This window comes from Polyodon spathula, chromosome 4, assembly GCF_017654505.1.
Source record: "Polyodon spathula isolate WHYD16114869_AA chromosome 4, ASM1765450v1, whole genome shotgun sequence".
NCBI classification, from domain to species: domain Eukaryota; kingdom Metazoa; phylum Chordata; class Actinopteri; order Acipenseriformes; family Polyodontidae; genus Polyodon; species Polyodon spathula.
Window position 1 is genome coordinate 39,710,944 of NC_054537.1, and position 25,174 is coordinate 39,736,117.

At 35.5% G+C, this 25,174-nt stretch overlaps 1 protein-coding gene across 2 annotated transcripts in view; it reads left to right on the forward strand.

Annotated features, from left to right (window-relative positions):
* Window positions 1-25,174, forward strand: part of LOC121314528 (solute carrier family 22 member 23-like) — a 58,782-nt gene that overhangs the window by 30,394 nt on the left and 3,214 nt on the right. The window contains exons 4-9 of one of the 2 annotated variants that reach the window (XM_041247908.1): window positions 10,541-10,709; window positions 11,473-11,600; window positions 14,544-14,646; window positions 15,360-15,628; window positions 16,822-16,875; window positions 21,538-21,661. In XM_041247908.1, the coding sequence (XP_041103842.1) occupies window positions 10,541-10,709; window positions 11,473-11,600; window positions 14,544-14,646; window positions 15,360-15,628; window positions 16,822-16,875; window positions 21,538-21,661 (847 nt within the window). The remainder of the gene's footprint in view (window positions 1-10,540; window positions 10,710-11,472; window positions 11,601-14,543; window positions 14,647-15,359; window positions 15,629-16,821; window positions 16,876-21,537; window positions 21,662-25,174) is intronic. The other variant, XM_041247909.1, reaches the window with a different exon arrangement.

Here is a 25,174-nt window from a genome sequence, read left to right on the forward strand (position 1 = left end):
CCAGAACACTTAAAGCTTCTGACTTAAATGCTGGGAAATGAAGCAGTCACAGTTACAAGTTTAAATAAGTTCCCCAAAAACACCACTTGCTATTACTGTAGCGGAAGGCAGCAGACACCCCTCAGATACAGCAAATGCACATTTACATGAATAGCTAAATATTTATTTTCTCTTAGAATGACTTGGGTTTTAAATTAAGCCACAACAATTTAATAGACATACATATTCAAAACTTTTGTTAAAACACAGTTTTACCTTGGGAAGAAAACAGAGCTGTTCTTGTGATGTGCTGTAAACAATCTGCTAACCAGCAAGTTTTTTTTGGTTTCTCCCAGCTTTCTGCAACATGATCATTTGTGAGGGCACGTTGGTGTGTCTTCCCTTTTTACCCTTTAGTTCAATTGCAGCAAATATTTAATCTATAATGTTCAGAAAGGAATACCATCTAGTGCAACATACTGTTTTCCCCAGCTACGTGCTACAGAGTAAAGCTGAATCATAACTAGTTTTGCCCATGGTGTCAGGGATTGAAATAAGACTATCATTGCATAGCAGTTTAAGCCATGCCAGGTTTCACAAAGACCTGGTATTTATTTCACTGCTATGGTTTGACTTAAGGTCAGACTTCACTCATTAGGCTTATCTTGTAAAACCTGAAATTAGCTGCTGTACAATGTGAGCCTTGTTTCCCTGTATAATCAGCACAGTGCTCATGATCTCTGAGATATTCTGGCACTAGACCTGTACTAATGTGAGCTGTGAGATGACTTGATCTCAAGCACTGTTGACTTCACGGATTCGGTTTTACAGAGCAGTCACTGTTCTTTTAGAGTCTTATCAGGTTTGTACATAGCATGAAATCCACTTCACACAGATAGTAAATATATGGCCTTGAAAGTGCATTTGCCTGAAAAAATAAAATATTTCTTTTTATACCCTGAACAGCCTTCACAATTTAATCTGTCGTCATTAATGTAAATACCAATTCATGGGATCAAGTAGCCTTGGAGACCTGAAAGCAAAGGAATAATTTACAACAGTAAGTATTTTCAGATCTGGAAAGACTGTGGTAAACAAATTCATTAAGACAAGGCCAGGAAAAGTAATTTGTGACTAATTTAATTTAACTTGGGCCCTGTACTTGATACATTTACATTACCAGACATACCTTTCTCTAGAGCAGTGGTTCTCAAACTGGGGGCACGGAGTGTATCCTGGGGGGGCGTGGGCGTTGAAGGTTCAGGGTTTTTTTTTTTTTTTTTTTTTTAATTATAAAAATATATATATATTTTTTTTTTAATTACAGCGCACATCTTAAGCTAGGCTATACTGTATAATGGACGGATAATGTATTTGGGCTTTATTGGTTGTTTTGATTGGATCACCAGTAATACTTCCACCAATCAGAGGGTCATATACAGTGCTCGTAGCAATCCCGCCCTCTGGCAGACTGGTTGCAGAACAAGTTAAAGAATCGCTGGACAAGAGAAATAATGGCTCCGAAAATCAAAGCGTTTCTGACAGTCGGAGAGGACTTTTTTTTTTTTTTTTTTTTTTTTTTTTTTTTAGTGATCCATCCCAAAATCATCAGAACAGTCAGAAACCCCAATTCCGACAGTTCAGGGAATTTTAAGCATATGAAGCGGGTACCTAATTAGCAAAACCCCCTGTTCAAAAATCAAAAGGGCTGACGAGTCTTTTCCGTCTAAAAGAGTCCTGTCTGTTTCAAATGATCCTAAACAGGTTCAATGCTGTAAGCTTACACTTTCAGAAAGGTGGAAAGGCATCAGCATCCATTGCATTAATGTCAAGTTTTGTACAGTTTATGTGAAATTGTCAATAACACCCTATCGACTTGTTAACTGGAGAAAAATAGTACAATTGACAATGTACGTTTAATACTTGATTGTATTTTATTTTTTTATTTTTTAAGAACCTAGGACTGTAACATGGAATTTCATAATACAGTAAGTTAGAGAAACATAATGTCACTGTTATGATAAAGAACAAACAACTAGAACACTTTGAAGTCAGTAAACAAAATGAGTCGTTGTATTGTATAGCTTACTGTATTTCATTTTATTAATAAATCATGTTTATCTGCAACACGCAGTTCAGAACAGATTGTAGGATATTCAGGTAAAGTAACACATTTAGTACAAAAGACGTTATGTTACAGCGCAAGAAAAATAAAAACATGAATGAATTAATTTGCTATAGCCTAATATTACAGTCTGAGGTTAGCATGGTTAATATCAGTATCGCTTTTTATGCCCTCATTTATGTCTGTTTTATGTTAATGATTGTCAGTCTTAAATTATAAAGTAAAGCAAGCTTACCTAGTTGTAGATGAACTACATCACCCCCTCGATATATCGTGGGTGTCGGAGTCCACTATAAATCTGCTATATATCGAGGGCCGTGATATAGCGAGAGACCCATAGAAAAATAAATAGGCTAACAACAACTACTGTACAACCACTCACTCATTTTATCGGGAGCATCAGGGTCTAGTATAAATCCTGTACACAACCCACTTTTTCTCATTTACCGTATAAAACGCAGCACACCTCTTTAATTCGTATTCGTACTGGGGAGGGCAATTGCTTCTCATCAACTTAAGTCTCCAATTAATTTCATAAGTCTTCCTCTCCTTTCTCAAATGCACAAACCTGCTGCATTGAAAGGATCAGTTTCCAACATAGGAGGCTTGTTGCTAGGGAGCGCAATATATCCGAATCTGCAGTATAGTGAGGGGTGGGTGTATAACAAAACTAGCATTGATCACAGCTACTGAAGCAATTTATTGTAGACTTTTAGCTGCAGGGAGCATTGTGAAAAAAATAATAAAATAAAAAATAAAAGTAATATTTTACCCACATCCTCAAATATTTGACAGTTATTTTTGTGAGATTATTTTTTATTATTTCAGGTTTACCAGAACATAAACAGTAGGCCTACTAGCCAGTTTAAATTATTTTAAGTGATTAATTCCACATCAATCGGAAATATTCAGATTCACTTTTATTTTAATGATATATAAAATAGCTTATAAAATAGCTAAAGTGTTTAGATTTTAAACTTTATTATTATTATTATTATTATTATTATTATTATTATTATTATTATTAAAAACAACATTTTGAAATTACATTTATTCATTTGATCATCATATTCTTCTGGCTTGAGTATATGTTGATTTTTATTAAAGGATGCCTCAATCTGGCACTTCTTGCTGAAGGATTGCCTTGTTCCTCGGGATCTGCTATTTTTGGAACTGCTGATGATGTAAAACCTGTCATTTGCATAATTTACATAGAGGCTTACCATTTAAATACAGTGTTTCCGCCACTTGTTATGTGTTACACACAAGTGTTTGATTTTGTGACAGAAATAACCGTTGGGTTAAGTGTGTGGTTAAAACTGGCGGAGACAGCAAGTTTTGAACTGCCAGGAGATGCTTTTGATTTTCGGGGCCAATGTGTCACATCAAAGTGGATATGAGAGTGGCAGTGATGAAGCCAATTTACTTGAAAATATTAAAAGTAAACTGGACATTTCCATCAATGGATTTAAAAAATCTGAAATTGATCTGATGCGACCAGAAACCCAGATGCATTGTAAACTGTGCCTGCTACTGTAGTAGTTTTCTATGTTAAGCATGTGTGTATAGTTATTATTATTATTTTTTAACAAGGGTTTAATTAAATGACAGCCAGACTTGTTGAAAGTCTGTAAAAAAAAAAAAATGGTTGATTGTTATTGTCAGTACGTTGTAGATACGACTATTAATGCAGGAATCGCAAAAAAACAGAAACAAAATGTTAAAACGCTTTGCACCGTAAAAACTGAGCTGATTTTTATATTGTATTTATATTATATTTTTGGATGAAGTCTGCCTCCATCTAGTATTGTATGTTGTTTATCAGCCTACTATGTAGTAAGCGTTGGTCACATTCGGTAAACTGTAATTTGCTCTTATTACGATGGATCGGACCAAAAAAACAGCAGTGACATAGATTATTTATTTATTTATTTATTTATTTGTTTATTTATTGTTACCAGTAGAGTACGCCTTCGCTATAACAAGCTTGTTGGGGTCCAAGCCTTTTGTTCGTTATAGCAAAAGGGGATGCTTCACACTGTTAAGATTTTTCAAATGAATGCTTTCATTTAAGCCATGGGTTATTCTTTGTGTGCTTATTTATTTTTTTTTTCAACATGGACTTGCATTATCATCACATCTTTATCAAAACTGTTTTGCATGCTGATAAGCATAGCAAAGTGCCCAAGCTTACTAGAGTAATGTGTTTTTAAAAGTAGTGTTTCCTAATATTTGTAGCAAGCTGCAGATATTTGTATTTTAAGTTTATGGAACATTTACCACCATATACAAATTAGATCCTTTTGTTCATGCAGATCTACTTGTCAGGCAGACTCTGTCTGAGCTGGACTGTTTTGCTAGCCTGAGGCCTGAGTACTGTATTCTCTATATGTAGCTGTCCATTTTAAGTAATTGTAGCTAACAAAATAACTCCAAGTAATCCTAGCAATTTTGCACTTATTAGCTACATTATATATTTTAATTTTAAAATATGACATCTGATACTACTTTAAGTTAAAGGAAATTATCGGTTTTCCTGGGTTAACTGTTTGCATTTGTACTCTCTGGGTCATTTCACGTCAGCAGTGCCTTACGGACATGTTACTGACTGAAAGCATGTCAGTCAATAGGGGAAGTAGCTAATTGATTATTGACAGTAAAGAAGGCTCTGAAGGGGTGGAGATAATTTAATGACCCGGGAAGTAAAACAATGGCTTGTAAACAGATTTATTTAACCTAGTGTAGTACCGGATATCCTATTTTAAAACTGTAATACATGTTTGCTATAATATGTGTTTCTTTCAAAACTGCACATTATAAACATATATAATGAATAGATGTGCATGACAGAGACATTTTCTGGAATTATTTTGTTAGCCACAATTACTTTGAAGCACAGCACAATATAGGTTGTGCTCATGCCTATTACTGCACAGTTACAGAATGTCAGGAATTTCCAATATGTTTTTAAAGAAGCGGGGCGTATCGTGCTTGTACAGAGGGCTTCACGTTTTTGTTTTCAATCTGTTTTTTACAGGAAAGTCTTATTTTATACTGTTTGTGTGCAAAGTCTGAGAAACTCCAGTTTGTGCAACTCTTAAATGTACCTACGTTGTGGAGCACTGTATTTGTTGTTCCTGGTGTAATCAGTTTATTTTCCTAACTTACTACACACACTACAACAAAGTCATGTGAACAGCTGAGCGGGTATGCTGGCAGCAACTTTTCACCTTAGCAGATTATTATGATGTTTTGAAGCGTGAGGGAGTCTCTGTTTGGTGTTCCAGGAATAATAATAAATACATATTTAAAGATTTTGAAAACAATTTGAATCCATGCTTTAAGATTGTGATATGTGTTGGACAGAAATACCATATGTGAGTAAAAGGAACAAAGTGGGTCCTACTGGTACAGGGGTTAGGTATAAAAAATGGCACGCAATGAAAAGTACTTAGTGAGTTAACTTAGTGAGTTAATAGTAAGACTACTATTGCATAACAGTTTCATCCATTCCAGGTTTTCATACACGCTTGATTAGCCACAGTGTATAGGTAACAAACTGAGGTGTTTCTGATTTAAACTGGTGAATTCAGAGACATGTGGGCTGTTAATATAAAAACTATAATATAATATATATATATATATATATATATATATATATATATATATATATATATATATATATATATATATATATATATATATATATATATATATATTAGCTCAAAGAGCCAGCTGCCCAATGTTTCAATATGTTGTACATATCTTTCTTAAGGGAGCCAGTGTTTGAATCAAAACATTGGAGGTATTTATAGGTGTTTGACGGCATGACAACTACTTGTTATTATATATATATATATGTGTGTGTGTGTGTATATATATATTGAAAAGGACTGGTTTAGGCAGAGTACCATTTTTAAAAACTACGAGCATACAGATTGGGGAGGAAAAAAGTCACAAAAAAAAATGATTTGAAGTAACACAATAACGTTTCTCTCTTTCACACCCTCGCACACATTATATATCACAGTTAACATTATACAATCAGGAATTTTAATACAGCACAATATGTAACTGACAAGTCTGTGTACAATCATCACCTTAAATCAAAGTGCACTCGGCTGCCTATGGCTGTTTTACCCACAAAACACTGTGCTTGGGCGACAGATAACACGCCCCATAGAGCACTGAACACACACGTTGCCATTCAACGCAGAACTCTGGAATCCCTGCTGCGCCTGTGCTGCAGGGGCAGCAGGGAAAGTGCCCAAGGTCCTTACTGCACATGCTCATGCTCATTTGCGGTGGTAGCTGTTGGCAACGTAATTACCGTAATGATTTCCGTAAAGCTGCTACTAGCGGCCAGCAACAAAACAGTGACTTATTATCGAATTCAAACTGGCAGGGCGGTGCCCCAATACTCCTTATGCACCAGCCGCGGCTGCTATATTAATGGATTTTCTAGTTCTAGTTTGATCGTGGGTCTCATCCAAGAAAACAGTACCTATTTTTTATGGTAGTAACTTGACACTCGCATTGTTTTAACATGTGGCCATATCAACAAAACAGATTCCGCATTTTAATGGGACCGTGTGGCAAAGTGCCCCGACCCTGGGCTATTTATTTGTGTTGTATGTTGCATGTAGTGTGTTAATGTTGGTGTATTGTAGTTGGTACATGGGATAATATGGGTTTAAAATGTATATTTGTATTTAGGCACGAGGATTGCACAGCACTTCACGTGCAGGTAAAATGTAATATGTGAGCATTAAATTCACGTGCAGTTGTATCGAGACTCCGATTGAATGATTGATTAGGATTTGAGTCTCGGTACAGCTGCATAAAAGCAGCATGTTTTCACTCACTCTGGGTTGTGTGTTCGGGAGTGGAGAACGGCAGAGAGAGATGAGAAACGTAAACTATAATATCAGTTGCTACTAGTGCTGGAAGGACCACAGCTGTACTTGTTTTATGTAGCGTTCATCCACCCTGTTTTGTTAGTGTCTACTTGTTTTGTTTGTCTATTTATTTTGGCCACAAGTGCCGTATCCTGTTTTGGTGTCAGTGTTTTGTTACAACCTTTTTATTTGCTGTTTGTTTAATCATTAAATGCTGAGCGCAGCCAAGCACTCAGCTTCATCAAACTCCAACTCTCTGTGTCTCATCTGTGTTGGTTCCTGTTTCTGGTCTGATGTCACCCACTACAGCCGTCTTTGTGACAGACTGGTATTAATAAAGCTTGTAATCTGATTTAAAAAAAAAAAAAAAAAAAGTCATCTTTTTTTCCTGGTAATTTGCATCAGGTACTTGCTTGTATATGGTAATTACTTTATATGTTTGTTTTGTGATCTACCATGACCTGGTATAGTCATACAACATTAAAAAATAGCATTTTTAGTTTGGGGTATACTCCCAGTCCTGACATCATCCGGGCTTCTTTATACAGCATATATAACCTTACACTCCTTTCTAAACTATTCTTAACCAAAAAAAAAAAAAAAAAAAAAAAAAAAAAATATCTGATGACATAGTTAAGCAAACAAGTAATTCATTCACTTCCATAAGAAAAAAAATGTGGTAACACTTTAGATTCCAGGACATGAAAAGCCATATTTTGGACAGCCCACATACTGTACATTTTTATTTTTTATACTTCTTTGGATGTTTGTTTCTATGAAAGCATATGACTTCTGAGCACCAAATTTGTAAACAGCTTCTCAGTGGTAGGGCAATAGAAAAAGCACAGGTAAACATTGTTTTACCAAACCCTGTCTATTAACAGATGTCTAATCAGAATAATTTGTGAGTGATTTAATTAAACAAAACAAATATGTAGTGTTGATTTGAGTACTGGGTATAAAGCTTTAAACAGCCAGTATCATATTCAAGTTATAACAATATGTGTATGCTGTGTTTGACATTGCTGTACTATTTCATATCTTCCTGGGTCACATAAAATAACTTTCAGTACTGTTTCGGAATTATGAACTGCTTCAGGCAAGTCCTATCTTTCTCGAAGTTTGGTAGCATTGTTAACATCTTTCGTTCATTCCGGTCTGGTAGCAGGAAATGCACCCTGATAAAAGTCAGTGGAAGCACCTATTCATTATTCTCACTGGAGAGTTTCCTTCTGCTCAGGTGGCTAGGTTGCAGTCTATGTTTATAACAAATATGATTTAAAGAAAGTATATGATCACTCTTATTTTATAAAAAAAAAAAAAAATCTAACTCCGGTGTCTTTCTCCTCCACTGACAAGGTGGCAGTATTTGAATGGCAGGTTACATCTATTGAGGTAAATCTTGATTCCTGCAGTCTTTAGTTTGCAGACACAGGCCTGCTCTGGCAGATATCTTTCAAAACAAGTCAGTGTTATTTTAAGTAGCACATTGATGGCTGGAATTTTATTTCCAGTTTTTTCATTGAAAATACATGAAAGATTTGCTGAGATAACCCTGGGAATAGGAGAGAATGGCAAAACACAGGGCTGTGTGTGCCTTATACAGTACTGGTATGTGTGGTAGAACAGTTGAATCAAACTTCATTATATCAAACATATCAAAGTTTAAAAGAACAAACGTCTGTTTTTTTTAATCTTTATGTTTTTAAGGTAATGTCTATTACAGAGTACGCCAAATATGAGGCCAAGAAGGTTCACAGTAGATGGCCCAGTTTTTGAAAAGCTACTTTCAGGTCTTTACACCAAACGGTCTTTCCTCAGCTCTATGGGCGTGCTCTGTGTCAAGTTGTGCATATTTGAACTGTACACTTGACAAGTAACATGTTGTCTTTCCAATGTATCTTCTACACACACTTCCAGACCTTTTATAACATTTCAAAGAGATTTTAAAATGTCATATTAACAAAAGTTTATTTTTAAAATAATATATTACTTGGAGTGTAGCTATACTTACAGTGGCCCACTGAGCAAAACACATTTCATCTCAAACGCAGCGTGTTTTGAACACCCAGCCGACAACGATGCTCGAAAAGCTGTTATTAGTCAACAAGAAAATGTAAACTAGTCCAAGAAAACAACCTTTGATTTGGCACTGGGAACCATTATAAAGACTAGTGGATAACTCGCCACTGTTGTTTCACGTGACTGAACTCTTGACTGGAAACGGATTGTTCACAATTCACTACCATATGCAGCTGGTTACAGTATCAGTTTATGAGTGAGAAGAAAAAAATGAGTTCTCGTTCAATTGGCTTTAAAGCTCAAGTTATTTGGGATGACAAGCTTGTCAGCGCAACTTTCAACGGGCATGTTTTTGCATGCGAAACAATCGACAATGCTTCCACAACAAAATCCCTATGGTCGCGGGCACGTTCTTCTGGGGTTTTTGTGTGTAGGGGTTTTTGTGCATTTCGCCACAATTCTATTTTAAGTCCTTGTGACAAAGTGCCCACCCCTGTGTATATTATCTGTTATGTGTTGCGTGTGGTGTGTTTAAATGTTGGTGTATAGACATTGGTGCACGGGATATAAACGGGTCTGTGTAACACGAGTGTTTAAAATGTATATGTGTATTTAGGCACGAGGATTGCACAGCACTTCACGTGCAAGTAAAATGTAGTAATATGTGAGCACAGGGACTTGCACTTTATTAATTCACGTGCTGGGATTCAAGTGAATAATTAATTTGTAATTGAATCCCAGCACAACAGTATATATATATAGATGCACGTTGTCACATACTCGGGGTTGGGTGTTCGGTGAGTGGAGAACGGGATTGGAGACGGAGGAAATAATAAGTATAATAATAATAATTATAATAAAAACATAAAGTATCTGCTGATCGTATTTTTGTTTAGTACTAGTCCGTTTTTGTTTGTCTTTTTATTTTGGCATAGAGTGCCGTGTCCTGTTGTTTTCTGTTTGTTTAAACCCTTTTATTTACAATAAACCGGCGCAAGCAAGCGCCATCATTTCATTTCACGTCATCTGTCTTTGTATATTTCATTCCTTCCTGGTTCTGACGCTGCCCACTTGGCCGTCTCTGTGACAGTCCTCCATATCTTAACTGTAATACAGCTTTAAATTCCGCTAACTAGCCTCCGTCCTGATAGTAATCTCGTTTTAAATCTTGCAAACGGAGTCTCCAATAGAAATGTAGGAATGTGCTGTCACTCAGTAGTTGGGGTGGGTTTAAAGTCAGGAAGGTGGGACATTGCCCAGCAGCACTGGGAAATGTATATTTGTTGTTATTTTTGTAGTAGGTTTTATTTTTTTAATGGAAAAAGGGTAAAGTCAACCTGAATTGATTTAAGCATTTCCACAGTTTTTCCTGTTTTTTTCCAGTGTTTATTGGCTAGCCACCGATTTTCATTTTTATTTATTTTTTTATCGGTTAAAACTGAAAATCAGAAGCCCTACATATATTCAAAGCAGCGTGTTTTTACTAAGTGGATGCTTTTGTATTTTCATTCTTCAGGGATTGAGATCTGCGATCCAGGAAACCGGTTTATGATGACCATGGTGGCGAGCTTCATTGCATTGCTGGGGCAGCTTCTTTTACCAGGCCTGGCTGCTCTCTGCAGAGACTGGCAAGTTCTACAGGCAGTTATCATCTGTCCCTTCATTCTCATGATCTCCTTTATATGGTAAGAACAATTGGAAACAGTTATTCCTTGTAACACTTCATGATGTTCAGTAAACATGATCATTGTTGGTCATTTTTATGCACTTTATTTCCTTATCAATATATACAAGCATGTAGTTTAAAAAAACATGATAAAACACGGTATGAATGTATGTGGGGCAAGCATAGAAAATTGCAAGTTCCTGTGCACATTGATCATGGCAAACCTTTATTATGGAAGTCATTTGAGCTGCTTAAGATTTCAGAAGAGTTGCAGCAACAAGTCTCCTAAGTGGTTTGGGCGTATGTGATGCATTAATGAAAGATGTGTTATTTTAAACTCTGTCAGATTCATAGTGGTACACTATGTGCTCACTTTAGACATCCAGTCAGTAAGAACTAGATGTAAAACCTGTTCTCCAATATATACTCAGGATGTACAAAGTGAATACTGTACATGTACAGTGATAGTTATATAAAAACCTTTTTTTTAATGCATCTGATATTCAAAAGTGTTGGGAAGTACATGTCATTTTCTGGGCGCCCCAATGGAAAAGAAAGAGACTACTGTGTTCCGTTTCTCAGCAGGCATGCTTGAACAAATAAACTTTAATGGCCCTCATTGCTCAACTTTGTGAAATAAAAAGAATAATGAAAACGTTGGCCAGTATTTCAGTTATTATCTCTTATTATTATCTCTTGCTGCAGAAGACATGTATACCTCCCTGAAAATCTCTTTAATTTGTTTTATACATGTTTTGATGCAGATTTTTTTACTGTAATAGTATTTTTCCAGAATCTCTGCGCTGGATTCTGGCCACGCAGCAGTACCAGAAGTCAAAACGCTTAATTCTCCTCATCACCAAGAAGAACAGCGTGGATACTGAGACTGACGTTAAGGGGATAATGCCTGGTAAGGAAAAAAAAAAACCTGCCTACTCCTGCAAGCTCCTGATACTGAATTGCGAGGTGGCGTTAGATGTCCACAAAGAGTTGATTTTAAGGTGGTACATTTTTGTCAGTTGCTTACATTTCTATTACAATGTTTGCATTGTATTGATAGTTGTCAGAAATCCCAGGTTTATGTATGATTTAAGATGTTGTTGTTTTTTTCATTTAATGTCATGTGTTCATTCACCTAAAAATAAAGTATCTATTGAGCTAATTTAATTTCTGCTGTAACAAAATGAAGTCTATAGGAAAGCGCACAAACTGTTGGGGTTTTTCCAATTTTTAACCAAGGCATTGAAGTAGCTCATGAGCCAAAAAGATCACGTTGTTGAAATATCTTTTTATTTTTCCTTAATTTAAAATCAGCGCTGGTTTATACTTTTACCTGTGACTCATGTGGCTGCGGTATTGTGGGTCATATATGTTTTTTTAGTTTTAGAATAATAGACATAATGCTTTTGAGAGAATGACTTTTATGAACTTGCATCCTGTGTTTCACTGGCATATTTTTTTGAATCCCTGCAAAGAAAAGCTAATAAATAAAGCACACTGGCTGTTACTGGGATACATATTTCACATGTAGTGCAGACACTACATCCAGGATGGGCAACTATAGCTCTTTTAGAGAGTGTTCCTAATATGTTAATTGTTTAATTAAACCAGTTAAACCTGCATTCAGGTATTAATTATTTCATTGTACTTGTTAAAGCTGAATGTGTATATTTTTGAAAAGACAAAACAAACCGACCTCAGCTAAGTAACAGCAGAAATGTTTTTGTGTTAAAAACAAGCATCACCTTCGCTTTCAGGGCGTTGCTCTTGATCTGGGATCTTGATGAGTGAGACTGTTCCTTTAGTTTGTTTCTGATTCTATTTAACTCCTCAACAAGCATGAAAACACACAAAATTACTGAGTCTAGTGACATTGGAAGGGGTTAAAAACAAGAATGTAAAAAATGTAAATTGCTTAACTTTGTTTTTACTTTGACTCTGGTGGAGATGTAACCACATTGTATTGTCCTGGGGGCTGAAAAGGAAGTTTAAGATGTGGGGCCCTGATACCTATTACAGGTTAAATGGGTTAAAAGTGGGTGGAAAACTAAATCAGGTATAGAAAAGCCTTGTGAGAAAATGTTATACAATATTTAAAAATCCTTGGTATGAACTCCTTTATGTGCCGCCTCCACCTTCACCAGTGTAAGTCACAATACATGTTGTTGTTTTTATTATTATTATTTGATTTAAAAAATAAATGATGTTCCTATTTTACAGATATGTATATTTGCCATTATTTGTATAAGAACTATTGTCCATAAATGTAATGATCTGCAGAATTATTTGATTAATCAAAGCCTTTGTCAGCGAGCTTGCCTTTAAAGCCTATCGTTGTGATTATCCCAGGTGTTTGTGTGTTATCTTTTTATGATACATGGTTAAATATGAATAGTTAACAGCATAGCTAATTTTAATGTGACATAATTTCCATCTGTCTGACTCATGGAATCTGATATTTGACACATGGAATCTGATAAATACTGCATGTTTCTGGGATATCTAATGCTTACAGTTATAACATAAAAAAGAATATTGGCTTAATAAGCTCATTATTTTAAACAACTTTTCAACAAGTCATTTATATATTTAACACAAATTTGTTCAAGACCCGAAAATGTGATTTGAAGTCAAACCCAGATGTAAATTGCTGCACTGACTACTTTTTACAGTTGTCAGATATCAATAGGGATTTACACTGAGCAAACCAGGAAACAAAGCACATTTCTCTAACAAATTATTAATAAAAGAAAGCCTTCCATGATAATTTCAGTAAAGCTGGGCAGTTGCACCTGGTTTGCGTTCATAGGTACTGCATGAAGCTCAGTATCTGATAGTTTTAAGAAATCATTTTTTTAATATGTAAGCCTTTTGTTAATAAAGGGTAACAATAATAGGAAAAGGTAATAGTATTTGCACCTCTTTGAGCTGTGCAGTCTTTCTGTTGCTGCATGTTTTAGTGTTTGTTTGTTTTTTAGGAGAGTTGAAGGTGAGTGGTTTCCATGGAAACCTCTCTGATCCTTACCTTTCACATAAGTAGTGAGTCATGGCCATAGAGTCTTTGACTAGCTGATTTATTCATTCCTGTCAGAGTTTGCAAACAAGAAGTAGTGAATCAGGTCAGGGCCTGTACCACCAAAAATACCATAAGAAGATACATAACGTGCAGAATCACCCTGTACATTTGCAAATTATTACAAATGTGTCATGTGATAGAATGTCCAATGACACGTATTATAGGTGTGTTTCATTTTGTGACCCCAAGCTCTGTAGTCATTATTTTGTTAAATCCTACAGATGTCATCCTTGTCACGTCTGGAACTCATAAAATTCTTGTTTTTTGTAACTTGACACTGCATGAATCGCATATGTTTTTTTTTATAATGTTGACTAATGTTTTTTATTTGAATCTTGAGTCCTTTCCATACTATGCCTTTAAACCGTATTAGTTGCCTTTTAAACCGGCTTAAAAGTGCTAAATATGGTTAGCGTCCACACTATGCAGCGTTTAATACTGTACTCAAGACCACCTGGTTCTAACAAACTAATACTTGCTAAGACTAAGTGGCTCACTACAAGCCCAAAAGATCTGCTTGCACCCTATACTATATTTTTGTATAGTTTAAATAAGAATGAACAAGTAGTATAGATTTAATGTGACTGAAAGACGTCTGATACAATGACATTTCAAAAGACTGTATTGCATCAATTTTGTAATCTACCATTCGCAGTAATACAAAGGTGTCACCGTGGACAGTATACCTGTGGTTTTTGATACAGGTTTGACTTTATACTACACCACTTGTATTTTGTAATTTAAATAGGTAAGTCAGCCCGTTATTTTTTCTTCTAGAACTGGAAAGAGAACTTACTAAGAAGCCTAAGAAAACATGTATCGTGAAAATGGTGGGGACTAGAAACCTATGGAAGAACATCTTGGTTCTCTGTGTAAACTCGTAAGTAAACATTATCATTATTTTTGTTATTGTTAATGTTTTTTTGTTTTGTTAACTTTTTTTCTGTGAAAGCACTGTTGCAGTTTTAGCACTTTGTTTTGATTTTGATGATCTGAGGAGACGATTATCTGTTCATGGATACCACAATATTTAGTGAGCAAGTAGTCTGAGTGATGAAATCTGGGAACAAACTCCCTATCCCTAGTTGTCCTAGAAAAAGGATAATATTATGGGGTGGGCTACCATTATACTTGTGAGATAAATCTCTCATTAAAATCTTTTGCATATTTTGCATCTTTTTACATTGCAGTATTTGGGGAATATAGTATATGAATGAATGATTGCATCTGGAAATGTACTAGGGGACTACTCCCCAAGCAGTTATCTTTGTGTGCTTGTCCCATATCCTCATTCTATTAATAATAATGACATAACCCAACTGTAGTGATGCCTAACCAATTTTTTTTTTTTTTTTTTTTTTTTTTTCTCTCAGCCATATATAGGGTCTTTGCATATATATAGGGTCTGTCATGAGCATGTTCAGTGCGTGGAACGGAATGAAATGGAATGTCTGTTCTACATTGCAAAAATCCCAAAAAGCAAGGGAAATAATAAATAACATGAAACCAGGAGCTACTTGCTCAGGCACATTGCCTCTGTGTTTTAATTTGTGAACTATTTCTCTTTCCCTTTCCCCCCCCCCCCCCCCCCAGACTCACAGGGTTTGGGATCCACCACTGCTTTGCTAGGAGCATGATGAAAAACAAATGGGAAAATAATACCGCTTCACAGAACAATGACATCCACAACCACACGATGCTCAGCAACTTCTACACAGACTATTACACCATGGCGGGGATTGCTGTGGCTTCCTGCCTGGCTATGTGCCCTGCAGTGGGGTTCATGGGCCGGAGAGGGGGCCTGCTGATGTTTATGATCCTTACCGCCCTGGCCTCACTGCTGCAGCTGGGCTTCCTAAACTGTGAGTCACTGCTGCTTGCTACGGATGGGGGTTGGGTTGGGGAGGGGGCAATTGGTTGGAGACACGTCAAGAAATATTCCTAAAAGATACTGGCCATTAGCAAGTCCGGGCTGGGGGAGGGGTGGAACTGTGCAGTTTAGAGGATGTCTGTGTAACCGTTCAGGGGTCAAATTTGATGTTTTTAGATATTAACTTCAGTAAGAAAATAACTTGGTTGAATTGGTTGGTTTAGTAAGAAATATTTACTTGTAGTACTGGCATAGTTCATTAAAGACCTTCAAATAAGCCAAACTGGTATTGTTCTAGGTGTCAAATCAGAATCAGGTAGCTTCAATTAAAAAAAAAATAAATAAAAAGGAAGGATTTTACTAAACATTTAAATTGTGTAATTTTACTTAATACTGGTTATGATTACATTAAAACTCCCCTTTTTCATCAGTTTCTAAAATTTTTATTTACATGTTTAATGTGGAAATGTAGTCAGTCAGCAGTGTTTTCATGTACAGTCAACTGTCCAGATTTCAAGGGACCAACAAAAAATGTCTCATCAATAATTGTTATTGTCAGAGTGTAAGCCATATATTTGCATGCTGTCAATTTATTGGTTACAGTAACACTGAAATCAAATTACAATTACAGTACAATGAAAAGTGTACATTTAAAATTACTGTTCATTTAATTGAAAATATTGTGTTTTTGCATTGTATACTTTTTAAAAGTATACTTTTCATGGTGAAATGAATCTGTGGTAGTTATAAAATGGTTCTGTACAGAGAGGGAAGTTCTCGTCCTGTTCACACTGATGCAAATTAAATTGGATAATTAAATTCTGGGTCTACATATTAGGGTCAAGATCTGATCCTGTACAAGATGATTTCTTCATTTTAATTGTTTCTTTAAATGCAGAAGTAATGGCAACTCAAGTTAAAGACTATATTGTAATGTGGATTAAGTGGTGCAGTATATACTGATTTTAGATACAGTCCTGCTTGCTAAGTACACCACTTCAGTGAATGTGGCAGTAGAGGCCTTTTACAGCAGAACAGTAGTTCTAATAAAAAGCAGAGAATTAAAGAATTTAAGTGCAGATTATTATATGATTATTCAACATTGGGTGTCCAAAGTGAAACCCATACTGGACAGCATTGAATGAAACTGCTTTACTAATTATGTTTTCTTTTTGTTCCCTATTGTAATTGTCACTGTGGATCCAGTAATCGGGAAGTACAACCTTCATCATGATACAGGTATGCACTTTGTTTTTCTCTCTCCGTTTAAGATACACGTGTAATGTACTTTCAACACATCTGCTGTATTCAGGAAGTGGTATTCACAGTCTAACTACCAGTATCTATCAATGTCCTGTTGTAAATGACTGCATGTAATGCACAGTTCACAGCCTACCTCTGTAAAGCTCTTTGTGATGGTGGTCCACTATGAAAGGTGCTATGTGTATGTGTATGTGTATGTGTATGTGTGTGTGTGTGTGTGTGTGTGTGTGTGTGTGTGTATATATATATATATATATATATATATATATATATATATATATATATCTCTTGGCATATCAGATATAATATTAATATATTGCAATTTTCGTATAAATTTTATATAGCATGCAAAGTGATCATTAAAACAAACCTGCTTAGTAAATACCAACTATGGTACAGTTTAATGTTATCATCTGTAAGTAATTAACTCTCAGTAATACAGAATTTATAAATACTAAAAGAAACTTGACAAATGTCAATAAGACATGGAGTCAAAATGTTTGGCATTGAAATATAGATGGTCTCTGTAATGTGAAGAGATAAGCAGTGTACAGTAAACTACTGTTAAATCATTGCAAATTGCAAAAATAACTTGTTGAATACACAGTATAAGCAGCATGTAAACTGGAAAAAATACCAGCTAAACTTGAGAGCTATATAACAGAATAAGCAGAAGTCAACAGTCTGTATGGTTGATTTCTGAGTACTAATGCTTGACTGCTTAACCATGAATTGTTAAATAAATGGTTAAAACCTAAAATGACAATCAGAGTGGATCCTGAGACCAGTCGTTCTCCATTCTGCATGAATGCTACCTAATCCAAATGCACCTCTCTCTCTCTCTCTCTCTCTCTCTCTCTCTCTCTCTCTCTCTCTCTCTCTCTCTCTCTCTCTCTCTCTCTCTCTCTCTCCTAACAGCACTTTAAGCTCTGGGACCTGCCTCTCAGTATTGCACAGATTGATGATGTGAATGTGGTTTGTCTCTTGTTTTGCTGCAAATAGTACAAACAGTATTTACTTTAGGGTCTAATGAACAAGCTTAATTTAAAAGGGTGGAGTAAGCCAGAGAAGGGAACACAAATGCACAGAAACTCAACTAATGAGGTTTTATCAGCTTATGAAAAGGATTCAGTAGGAAGAAGTGCAATGCATTTTTAAAACCTGGAAAGTAGCCACGTCCCAGGAAATGATGCCATTGTTTGCATTGTGAACAAGATGTTTTATCCTTTGCTGAAATGTATTTTAATTACTGTAAATCAAGATTCACAAAATTGACATAGCTCATTTACTGTGTCTTTTAATGTACTGTAGAAGGTATGCACTGTAATATACATTATTTCTGTTTGTCCTTTGATAACATATATCCTGTCAAGTTTTGAGTTTCTTTAAAATGTCTGCAGGGTTAAGTAATAAAATAATAATATCTAATAATCTTAAAGGTGTGTTAAAGTTTTAAAAACAACTTATGTCAAAGGATTACAAAAAAAAAAAAAAAAAAAGGTTTTGCTGTCCAGTAATAAAAAAAACATTCTTAACAGGAGTGGACCACCAGGGAGAGAAGAGAGTCTTGTACTTTTCACAGGCTAATCAAAACTCTTATCTTTTGGGAATCTGCCGCTAAAGCAGGTGATTCTTGTAGCGATGTTCTTGTGTGATTCAGCAACCACAACTCTCTCTTTGTATTTGTCTGCCTATGTGTACAAGGTGCTTTGTTCATGGGAAACCTGTCTGATGCTTCATGTGACGAGGTTTAGTCACACCAATTATTCGTCACTCCACACCCAGAAGCACAGACATGTTTACTAACATGTTTAAAGAAAGCCTATTTACAAATATCAATGGTATATTTCATCACATCCAAGAAGGCAAAAAGCAAACCACCTTTAATCAATTGTGGTCAAATATGCCGAGTTGTATCATCATACAGTATAAGCACCTGCATTCATAAATACTAAAAGAACTGGGTTGTAAACACTGGTTTGAACTGAGGCGTGTGATGGTTTCTAATGTCAAACCACAGCTACACTACTATATTATTACAGGATGTAATCCTTTAAGCAAGTTATCTTATGGTCCCGTAGAGCTGTACACGCATCATCCCCCTCTTGAAAAGTTATGGATTGGAATGTAGCTCTTGTTTTTTCAGTGCTTTTTTCTTCAGAACTTAAGGCATCTCCATTAATGACAGTTGTAGCAGTGGGGGAGGTTTGTTATGTTAAAACCACGCCAACATTCTGTACCATCTCATGAATCAACCGTCCCCTGGAGAGTGTTTAAGAAGCAATAAGAGATTGTTCCAGTGTGAAAGTCCAGGGATCATTAGAATTGTTTTGTGGTGCACTGACTTCATTACAATAAGCACAAAGCAGTAAGCTGTTTGCTATTTGCTACATACGTGCTGCTCTGCATTTCCCTTCAGAGCAGCTGCAAAGAACATTTCCTGACAGCTTTTTCTATTTCATATACAAAGAAAGTCAAATCCAAGAAAAGGGGCGGTTGGTTAAAACCTCTTGGCGCAAGCTTTGAGTTTCAATTCAGATCTTAAGTACCGGCACAGAACAGCCTTCCCCATTCTGTTCAAATTGTGTGACAATGTGACTTTTCAACTGAGGAAGGCAGTAGGTGAAAGGATATTTGGAGAGAAATGTCAATTTACAGTTGGAGCTGCTGAACTCGGAACCTCTCAAAATTATTGCTAACGTCATCAAACAGTAAAGGAAATGTGATATATATATATATATATATATATATATATATATACGATATATAATATATAGTATAGCGTATATATAATATATAAAATGACATTAAACTCTGCTTGCTCTTTAAGTTTAATTCCATGCAGACTTTGGCTAGTTTTTATTTTATGTTATTTAATTTTATTAGAATTTTAAGGTATTATTTTAAAGTCTATAATATATCCAAACTAATACTGCAAAAAGTCAAGATGTACAGTCGCACATAAAAGTACTGGCACCCTATACTTAATATAACATAATCAAGGAAACATGTTAAATACAAGCTTTTAATAAACATTATCCACTAAATATTATTACAAAGACCAATGTACACAATGGCTAGTAGTTTACAGTCTCTATACAAACAAATTAAAAAAACACTCAACACTTTGACATGTGTGTGCATTACAAAAGTTTTGGCACCTTTACATTAAAAGTCTGTAAAAAATGTAATAAAATTAATTAAAATATAAATTCATTGATTGAAAACCATTACACAGTAACTAAGCTGCTTTATAAAGTCAATACAGAGAACAAGAGGTCATTATTTACAGTATCTTTTGAAGAAGAACGTTTTGGCAACACAGGATATGAATGTCGAGACAAAAGTGTTGGAGTTGAGAAAAGCACTCCTAGCAAACTACAACAAAGGAAATGGCTACAGAACAGTATCAAAGAAATATGGAATACCAAAATCCACAATCGGAGCAATAATCAAGAAGTACCACAGAACAAATTCAACTGAAATGCTTGAAAGAAGTGGACGTCCAAAGAAAACTATTGGTACGACAGGTAGGAGAATTGTCCAAGCAGCTAAAAAAAAAAAAAAAAAAAACAAGATTAACAGCCAAGGACTTAAAGAAGGATTTAGAAGCATCAGTTATAAGATTGCACAAAAGTACCGCACAAAGTCACCTGAACACATAGACATCGCTGCAAACCACTTTTAAAGACAATTCCTAAAACAAATAAAACATTTGCTAAGAAATATGGACAGGAATCTGAAACATTCTTCAACAAAATTCTCTGGTCTAATGAGACTAAAATATAACTTTGCCCCCAAAATAGGAGTGTGTTTGGAGAAAAAAGAAAAGCCTTCCGTGAAGAAAACCTTGTACCTACAGTTACTTAGAGGTGGTTCAATCATATGGGGGTGTTTTAGCAATTCAGGGACTGGAGCCAGTCATGTGATTGAAGATCGAATGAATGGAGCTATGTATCAAAACATTCTACAAAGTACAATGATACCATCTGTTAGTAGGGTGATTGGCAAACTCTTCCAAAACAACAACGACCCAAAGCATATGGTTAAGTCAACTATGGAATTCTTGAAGAAAACGAAGATAAAAGTTCTGGAATGGCCTTTGCAATTACCTGGTCACAATCCAATAGAAATGCTTTGGGGGAAAAAAAGATGTAGCCAAGTATTGTCTATCCAGTCTGTCTGAGCTAAAGGGAATATGCAAGACAGAATGGGCCTAGATTTCACAAACAGTATATAATATACTGGTTAAGGATTATCATAAAAGTCTGAGCTGTAATAAAAGCAAAAGGTTAGATACACAAAATACTAAAGCAGGGGTGCCAATACTCTTGTCATGAACGAATACTTTACATTTGTTTTATTTTTTATTTACTAGAAATTGTGTATTTTTGCTTTCTGTTTTATTAAAAACTGGTTCCATTTGACTAAATGCTAGTCCTTAATCTGTTACCTTGAATTATGGTATTGTCTGTGACTGTAATTGTAGCTTAGACAATCAGACGCCAGCTGGATGGTTAGCACTAAAACAGACAATGACGTTCCTGTCAAAAAAAAATATTGTAATAATATAAATATTACTGATTCCGCCTCAGATTCGTGGGATGCCAATCATGGTTTTTTCACCTTCTTTTTCAGATTTAAAAGAGACTATCAACAGAAAGTTCTCCATTGCCTTTTCCATCATAGGAATGTTTTCATCCCATGCTGTCGGGAGCCTGAGCATTTTCTTCTGTGCAGAAATCACCCCCACGGTCATCAGGTGAGTGAACTGGGCATAGGGTTTTTTGGGAGGGAACCCGAAACTTTAATATACAGTAGAACCTGTCATATCCGATTTAATTGGTTCCAGAAGGCCATCGGATGTGAAAATATCGTATCTCAGAGGGAGTCACTATACTATATTGCAGTGGGTTTATTAATGCCGGGGCATTATAAATTAACAATGTCAAGTACATTAAGGTAAAAGGAAGGCGCGGCAGCTATTTGATTAAAGGGTAAGTTAACTGCACTCAGCATTTTCTGTCTGATCATTTCATTTGCCAGATTGTACGGTAATGTGTTCACACACCTCTTTCTTGGTTTTATTTATTTATTCTCTGTCTGTAAAATACGTGTGATGCAAAGGTTTCTGTTATGTCTTTATACTCGATCTAAAGTGTTAAACGTTTGTCAACTTTTTCTGCCGGTGTGTGTTTAAAAATGTCGTTAGTCAGAATTAGGCTGCAGTTGATGTGTGATCGCAAATATTTATTTACTGTATATTATTAAAAGGCTTTACATGTCAGAATGTTGTCAATCTTTAATCGAAATTAAAATGTTTTAGTAATATATTCTAAGGACATACAATCATACAGTGTTATTAGTATTGCTTGTATTATTTTGTCAGTAGGCCTAGCGGTAACTATCACAGTTTACAAAGACTAAATGTTATCATCCTAATTTTAAAGAAAAATAAGACAGAAGAATTCAACATAACAGCTAAATTAGAACAGGAATGTTGTCATGTATCTAGCTTAGATTGGGAAATAAAATGAGTGTATTATTTTTTATTTTTACGTAAATGTCCGATCTACTTATTTATGTAAATTTATACTTACAAAATCCACTTCCTTAGCTACTGCTTACACATTAAATATCAATTGCAATAACGTTTGTTAAACAGACATACAAATTACACTTACAAACATTTTAAATTATGTATTTATTGTTAATGTATATTATCACATTCTCTTATCTATCGTTATACTGTCAAATATGTCCGATCTGCTTATTAATGTAAATGAATACTTAAAAAATCAATTTAAAAGTATTTATTTTTTGTTAATATATCCAATCTACTTATTCCCTGGACTCGATCTACTAATTCCCCAGACATAGCACTAGTACAGCGATCTATGTGTAAACTTTAGAAACAATGGATCCTCCCCTTTAAATTCTAGACTGCCATCCACTTTTTCCCCAGGACACCACTACTGTAAGTTTACAATACAAAGAAAATCTGTGAAAATGATTGCAAAACAAAGCACCCTAATACAGTATTTGGCAATTTACAAAACAGCATTCCAAAAATAGTTCTTACCATGCTTTCTCAGTCCATGCAAAAGTAGACCGACAGTGCGTGTTAAACTGAGACAGACAGCACATTCACAAGAACAAACTGGTTTTGGAGGTCAGAAGGAAAATCTTGTTTCAGCTTTTTAATGCTACAGTTATTATTTTATTCCCTTGCTTTCTTGTTTTCCCTTATTGAACATGGTTAAACTGGGAAGTTTGTTTCACGTGAAGTGACAGACTGTCCACCCAAGAGCTGTATTTACTATATTTTAGACCCATAATAAAATGCTAATTGATAAGTTCTTTCTGTTTTGTAGCAGCATGTGTAAATGACACATGCCAGAGGTCCATCCTTTATTAGAGGGTATTGATCTTACAGGATTGGATATGATAGGTTCTACTGTAGGTGTAATATATTTGTATGAACCTAGCAACAATAGTGGGGTCTATTTTAATGATCTAAACCAGCTGCAGATATCAAAACCTTCACCCTAAAACTTAATGCTGCTCTAACTTGGACCTCTTTACATTGTATTGTTGTGGTATTCTGTGAAGTCAATAAATTCCTGAAAAAGGAGTGCCTCCTCCCTTATTTAACACACACTGACTCTGCAAATTAGGATATGCAGGAAATGAATGAATCTTGTTTGGGCTTGTTTGAACCAGTATGTGGGCTGGTCTAAGCCATGTGAAGCAGGTTTGAGTATCCTGAGGCAATATACTTGTAGTTTGGCTGTTTTGAAAGTGTATCTTTTTTGTTTCTCTAATTTAACTAAAATGTAGATCCTCATTAATTCTGCAAAATAATCTTTGGTGCATAAGAGGCAAGCGTTTATTATTTTACAAAATTTTGCCCCTTTTAATCAGTTCAGCTTTGTGAAAGTGCCATAGTGACCTATGAAAAACATGAATGGCTCTCATTGGCATTGAGGAGTGGATTGCATTGGGCAGTGTTGCGTGTAAAAGGACACAAAACACTAAAGTATAAGCTTAGTGCCATTTGTGTAATGCTAATTGCATCCATTGTTCAAAAAGATTATAGAAGCTGAACTGCTTTGCAAACTAAACAGCAGCAACATCTTCTAGCTCTATTGGGCTATTGTGGCTGCTGCTACAGTAAGTTTCCTATCCTTCCTATCCTGTCTTGATTAAAATTAAATTTAGCAATTCAGCATTTCTTACTGATGCAGTGTCTGATGTGATTGCTGTTTGAGAAGAACTACACTTTTCATTGTAAGATGGTAATTATGCAAATGTTTGTTCATGATGTGGTCAGATTACCTTGCGCTCTCTACTTGTCAATAAGCGGGTGATGTATCATTTAGAGAGCTACTCAGCTGGATGCATACATTGTACATTGAAATACGTGCAGCTGCAAGTGCAGTTCCTGCAAAACAGCCTAAAGAAAAGCAACAGCAGCTGCTTCCTTCCAACCCCAGCTTTATCGAGTCAGTGCAGCACTGCAGGGACACTGCAGCAGGATAGGGATTTTCAGCTGTGCACTGTAGACTGAGAGGATACTGCAGTGTACAGATAAGTATTTTTCATTGTCTTCAGATGTTTGAAGACATTGAAAAAGACTTCTAGTCTAAATGTTTGTTAATGAATTTCAGTTTATTCTAGGATTCAGCACTATTGGGTGTTTAATGATATGTGGTAGAGTACAGAAACAGTATGCCTTTCTGTAATGTATTTAATAATGGTTTTGCTTCAGGGCATGTGTCAACTCCAAATTACTGTGTAAATAGTGAAAAGACATTAGACACTATACAAAGATATAAATAGTGAAGCAAACTTTTATTATTATTTATTTTATTATTATTTACTTCTTAGCAGACACCCTTACCCAGGGTGACTTACAGTTTTATACAAAATATATATCAAGAATTAGAGTACAATTTAAGATCAAAGTAAATGACTTTAGTTCTAATAAGAGCAAATACAAAATAGTACAATTTGATATCTGGGCAGTTCAAGAGCAGATAATAGTGTTGATAGTTACACCAGGGTTAGATACGAGTGCAGGTAAAATACAAAATACTACAGATTGGGCTGAGTGCAGAATTGAATACAGTAAATCAGGGAGCAGATAAGTGCAAGTTGAAGTGCATTAAGGCAAAGTGCTATATTGTCCAGAAGGGAAGAGTTGAGTTTTACAGGTGTTGTCTGAATAGGTGTGTCTTGAGGAGGCGTCAGAAGGTGGTCAGGGACTGGGCAG